A 5,356-nucleotide genomic window follows, 5' to 3' on the forward strand; every position below is an offset into this window, starting at 1 on the left:
GGGCCAGGATTCGTTGTTTGTTCTTGGCATAATATTTTTTGTGGTAGGCCTTTTTACAGACAACCCTCAGACAACCCCTGTCATTCCCTGACAGTTGATTGGAGCAATTCATCTTGCATGTGTAGCGTCTTACAAATAATGACTAAAACCCTGGAATCACACACTCTTATAAGAGTCACATGGCTAATTCAGGTCTTAACCTCTTCTTCTACTTCCTGTTCGTCATCATCGTCGGGGAGTAACTTCTTCCGCATTAGTCTCTTTGGCAGGAATTTTCGTTTTGCCACTGCCGACTCGGCCGCTTCGTCAAAATCCATGTCGTCTTCCTCAATAAAGCGTCGAAGAGTCTTCATGACTTTACGGTGTATTGCGTCGTGTTTGATACGGTGAGTCCATTTTAGACGCTCTAAGTAAGTCCTTCGTAACCTTCTTCTACTTACAGGTAATAGGACGTTGAAAGCAGCATTTTCGGCATAGTTTTGGGATTTTCCCTTATCCAGGAACTGCTGGACTTCTTTCAGGTAGGTTTCTTTGACGTCTTCCCCGACGTTTTGACGTAGCGGACTCCACGGATCTGGTTCATCGTCGTCCGCTTCTTCTTCCTCTTCGGAGCTGCTACTATCCTCATCTTCTTCCTGTTCCTCTTCAGGCTCCTCTTCATCCACCTCTTCTTCCTCTTCAACGTTCTCGTCATTGTCATCTTCCACGGGGCCAAAAATAACTGTTGAACGATCATCCATGATTCTCGTCGACCTTCACCGAAGACAACGTACTTCAAATGAGCCGAGTCGATTAAACTGATGTTTAATATATCATTTTGGGCAATGATCAGACATCCTCTCTCTTTCTTCGATGCCAGCGCGGGTATCCTTCGTGCGTCATGAGGTGACTAAACACGCGTTTCCTGTCATCACTGGCGGGATGTAAATCCAGGACCGTGTACCCAAACGGTCGTTCGGTCACTTTTTGATACGCGTCCATCATGTCTTGCCAGCAAGTGGGAAAAGCTTGAAGCAGTAAATTCTTCATCCCTAATTGATCTCTTGGATTTTTGAAGGCTACGATGTAGTGGGCGTTCCTGGAAATACTCTTGGCGTATTTCCCTGGTGGAAACATGTCTTGGCACAAGTACAACACGGTGATATTTTGATGATGAGAGTGTTTGGTGAATAAGTCTAGCAACGCTTTGTCCTCACCTCCCTCTGCCATCAGATCGTCCAGTACGAGTAATCCACCCTTCGGAAACCATGACTTGAGATGGTCTGACTCTGGAATCCCTTCGTGAAATTGCACACCAGCGTCTTCCATGTCTTTAAATCCGTCTTGCCACGCCCCGTAGCAATAATGAATCGTAGTGGGAGGGTTTACAAACAATTCTTCCAAGTGATCCAAGAGTAACGATTCGGTAAAACAAGTCTTCCCACAACCAGAAGGGCCCACGATCAAAATACTGGAGGGTGTCTTGAACCGAAACGCTTCTCCCATTTCTATTCTACTAGGGATCCCATGGTGCTTTTCGGTAGGAAATGTGATATTTGGGACATCTTGTGTCTTATCTGATCCACTGCTTTGACAACTATGTTTTTCGTGACGAATTCTACTGTCTGCACGAGAGAATAGTCTATGACAATATCGACAATAAAGGGACATGACTCCTTGCTAGTTTGACTCAAAATGAATTCAGGCAGTTAATGCCTTAGTTTTATACATGATTAATGATCGAGTTGACGAGTGTGGTGGAGGCGGTGGCGGTGGTGGTGGTGGCGGTGGTGAATGTGGTGGTGGTGCAGGTAATGGATGTGGTGGTGGTGGTGGTGAATGTGGTGGATGTGGTGGTGGTGGTGAATGTGGTGGTGGTGGTGGTGGATGCGGTGGTGGTGGTGTAGGTGTAGGTAATGGATGTGGCTGTGGTGGTGAATGTGGTGGATGTGGCGGTGGTGGCGGTGGTGGTGAATGTGGTTTTGGTGGCGGTGGTAAATGTGGTGGTGGTGGAATGTTGCGGTGGTGGTAGATGCGGTGGTGGCGGCGGTGGTAAATGTGGTGGTGGTAAATGTGGTGGTAGTGGTGGATGTAACGGTGATGGTGGTAAATGTGGTGGATGTGGCGGTGGTGGTGGTGAATGTGGTGGTGGCGGTGGCGATGGCGGTGGAGGTGGATGTGGTGGGAAATGTGGTGGTGGTGGTGTAGGTGGTGGATGTGGCTGTGGTGGTGAATGTAGTGGATGCGGCGATGGTGGTACATGGGTGGTGATATAGGAGGTGGTGGTAATGAATGTAGTGGTTTTGATGGTGCATGTGGTGGTGGTGGTGAATGTGGCGGTGGTAGTGAATGTGGTGGTGGTGGTGGTGGTGAATGTGGTGGTGGTGGCGGTGGTGGCGGTGGTGGCGGTGGTGGTGAATGTGGTCGTGGCGGTGTAGATGGTGGTGGAGTGGTGGTGGTGGTAAATGTGGTGGTGGAGGTGGTGGTGGTAAATGTGGTGGTAGTAGATGAGGTGGTGGTGGTGTCGTAAAAGATGGTATGAAAACAACAAGGAACGACTCGCCAGCAGCCAGAGAGCCTATTGTGAACAGAACAAGGAGCACATCAGAAATTACCGAAGACAATACTGTAAAAACAACAGGGAATGGATCAACGAGTATTGGAGAAGTTATTATGCCAAGAATAAGGAACGGATCAGGCAAAGACTTCATGACCAAAAGCAAAGAAAACTAAGGCAGAATATCGTGCGTTTTGGGGCCAGGGACCAAGAGTCTGTGAAACTGGAAACGAGTTTAGTCCCCAACACTTTGTGGAATACCGACGGTCAAGACTTAAAGAGTCAAAAATTGTAATCAATTCTTTTTCGGAGTTCGTGTTATTATTTTTATTATCATTATTCAATAAACGTTGCAAAGACTCAGACTCTTTGTTTTTGTTTTTGTTTTATTTTACGAGTTTTTTAAGTTACAATAAAAGTTACACGTTACACCCAAGCTGTGTCTTCATGGTAAATGGGGGGTGAAAAAGATGACTGAAGAGTTAATTTGTTGATAATCACTTCATCCTCAGCGTCGTAGTGCAGCCACGACAGGAACAATAACCTCAACTTTACTTCGCGTACGCAGAGCATTACTTCCGTTGGGATGTTTCTACTGAACATTTCATACACCGTCAGTCTTATTGATTGAGTAATGGTCATCCACGGCAAGTTGACATAGGCATGGATGTACAGGGTAGCGTTTCGCCTTTGCTGCACGAAGATGGTGAGTCTTGTATAAAATTCAAACCAGATGGAAAGATTCGCATGGTACGGCAAGGTCCTCCACGAAACAATATTACGATTGTGAATATGATAAGGCCGTCCCCCTCGCCGATACCTATTGATGGCATTCGTTGCGTTGGTAATCCTCTCGCGTACCACCTCCTCCCAAGGTGAAAGTTGTGCCTCATCTTCATTCCCCCGAGGATTTGAGGTTTTGCAACGTCCGCACTTATCTGAGTATTGTAACTCCTGTTGCAAACATCTCTTGTGCAAAAATTTTCCACAGCAATAAGTTTTCGCACTACATCGAGTCAAGGAGTCAATGACAAGGTCGCCTTGACAGATGAAACATTTGTCCTTGAACTCATCTACTTCGGGGATCAATCCTAGTAGTCTTCGACTTCTTCTAACTTCCATTTCGTGAGTCAACAAACTTTGTTTTGGTCCTTTTCAAAACGTGTGAAGGTTTTATATAGCAGACTAAGAGGGAGTACCCCTTTATCCCTATTTTACCCCTTTGGCCGAGAAGGGAGTGGGACAAGTCTAGGATTGGTTCCCGATGAGGTCACCGTCCCACGATGCTTTGGAACGGGGAGTACCCCCTCACCCCAATTTTTACCCCTTCGACCGCGAAGGGAGTAGGGCAAGTCTAAGATTGGCTCCCGATGAGGTCACCGTCCCACGATGCTTTGGAACGGGAAGTACCCCCTCACCCCAATTTTACCCCTTCGACCGCGAAGGGAGTGGGGCAAGTCTAAGATTGGTTCCCGATGAGGTCACCAGCCCAGGATGCTTTGGAACGGGGAGTACCCCCTTACCGCTATTTTTACCCCTTCGACTGCGAAGGGAGTGGGGCAAGTCTAAGATTGGTTCCCGATGAGGTCGCCGTCCCAGGATGCTTTGGAACGAATAGAAGGGTATATAAGTGCCTCGGATACAAGTCTCTCAGTCTCCATCATGGTCGCTTGTTGGACGGACCTCTGTCGTTTAGGACCACAGGACACTGTAAGTATGGATTTTGAAGTTGCCTGACATTTTTGCGTGACCCTGGCGTGATTTGTGTCGCCATGGAAATCCGTGAGACCGATCCCAGTCCTCCGTCGAGGCTGGTGGGCTGTTTTCCAACATGGCCGACTTTCGTGGGCGCCGCCATCTTGAATTCTTAATTCGGCTCCTGATTGGTTGAAATTTGTGGCGGCCATCTTGGATTTGGAAAACAATAGCATCCATTGTTCTCCAAACAATAGCCTATTGTGTTTCTCGGCTCCTGATTGGTTACCGCTCATATAAGCGTCCTATACTACTGGGAAGGCAGGGCGTAAACATGGAGCGATTATTACTGAAACAAAATCCAGATGGTGATGTCAAATAGTCAGGAAACAAAACTTGTTCAATGTTGCTGTGACGCGTGAAAAGATGCAAAATTGTTTCAAATACAATTGTTAGGTCTTGGTGAACGGAGACTAAAACAGGAAGATATGATTAGTAACTGTTTGATGAGCAGGAACAATAACGGACTAACACTACTAACATCACGGCAAATATATATGCCAAAGAGAAAACAGCTTTTCGTTTTAGATTTATCAAAGCAAGAGCCTGGTTGAGTTGTTAAATACTCTTCAGTTCAGTTGTGGTCTTAAAATAAGGCACGTTGTGACGATTAGAAAGCTATCCAAACAAGACAGAGTGTTAGTTTAGAGGCAGATTTATTACGTAAAGCAAGATTTGGAACCTAAACAGGAAGATATAACGCACAATGAACTGACATTACAATTAAATTTTAAAGGTCCTCAGTGGTTCGTTGAATTATCTCGTCACACAAATTTAACCAAGTATAGAAACCGAATTGGTGCGATGTAGATTAATTTGGACGTGATTCTAGGCACATCTAAATCGTGGGAATTTGATTTCGATCATTTTGTCTTGTTTCGAATTACTCATTTATATAGGACTCGACCTCGGCTGCGAGTCACTGTTAAGAGTACTCCCAAAACTCACAGCTAAATGAATTGGTATTATATCTAGTGGTCATGAGACACTGATAGTTAGAGTTGTATCACAAAGTATTTAATTGTAGTTACGAGTTTTCGATATTTTTCATGCTCGACGTACTGT

The 5,356-nt window shown here is 45.8% G+C and overlaps 2 protein-coding genes across 2 annotated transcripts; both read right to left on the bottom strand.

Moving 5' to 3' along the window:
* LOC149097428 (uncharacterized) lies at nt 1-798 on the bottom strand. Its single transcript, XM_089280537.1, has one exon. It carries the CDS (start codon nt 738-740, stop codon nt 189-191), a length of 552 nt encoding a protein of 183 aa, XP_089136663.1. The 5' UTR covers nt 741-798; the 3' UTR covers nt 1-188.
* Nucleotides 780-1,704, bottom strand: LOC149097429 (uncharacterized). The gene has a single exon (XM_089280536.1). The coding sequence runs from the start codon at nt 1,648-1,650 to the stop codon at nt 829-831; it is 822 nt and encodes a 273-aa protein (XP_089136662.1). The 5' UTR covers nt 1,651-1,704; the 3' UTR covers nt 780-828.
* Nucleotides 1,705-5,356: the final 3,652 nt, after the last annotated feature.

Source organism: Orbicella faveolata, unplaced genomic scaffold (genome assembly GCF_042242905.1).
Source record: "Orbicella faveolata isolate gen_17 unplaced genomic scaffold, um_ofav_v1 contig_47, whole genome shotgun sequence".
Taxonomy (NCBI): domain Eukaryota; kingdom Metazoa; phylum Cnidaria; class Anthozoa; order Scleractinia; family Merulinidae; genus Orbicella; species Orbicella faveolata.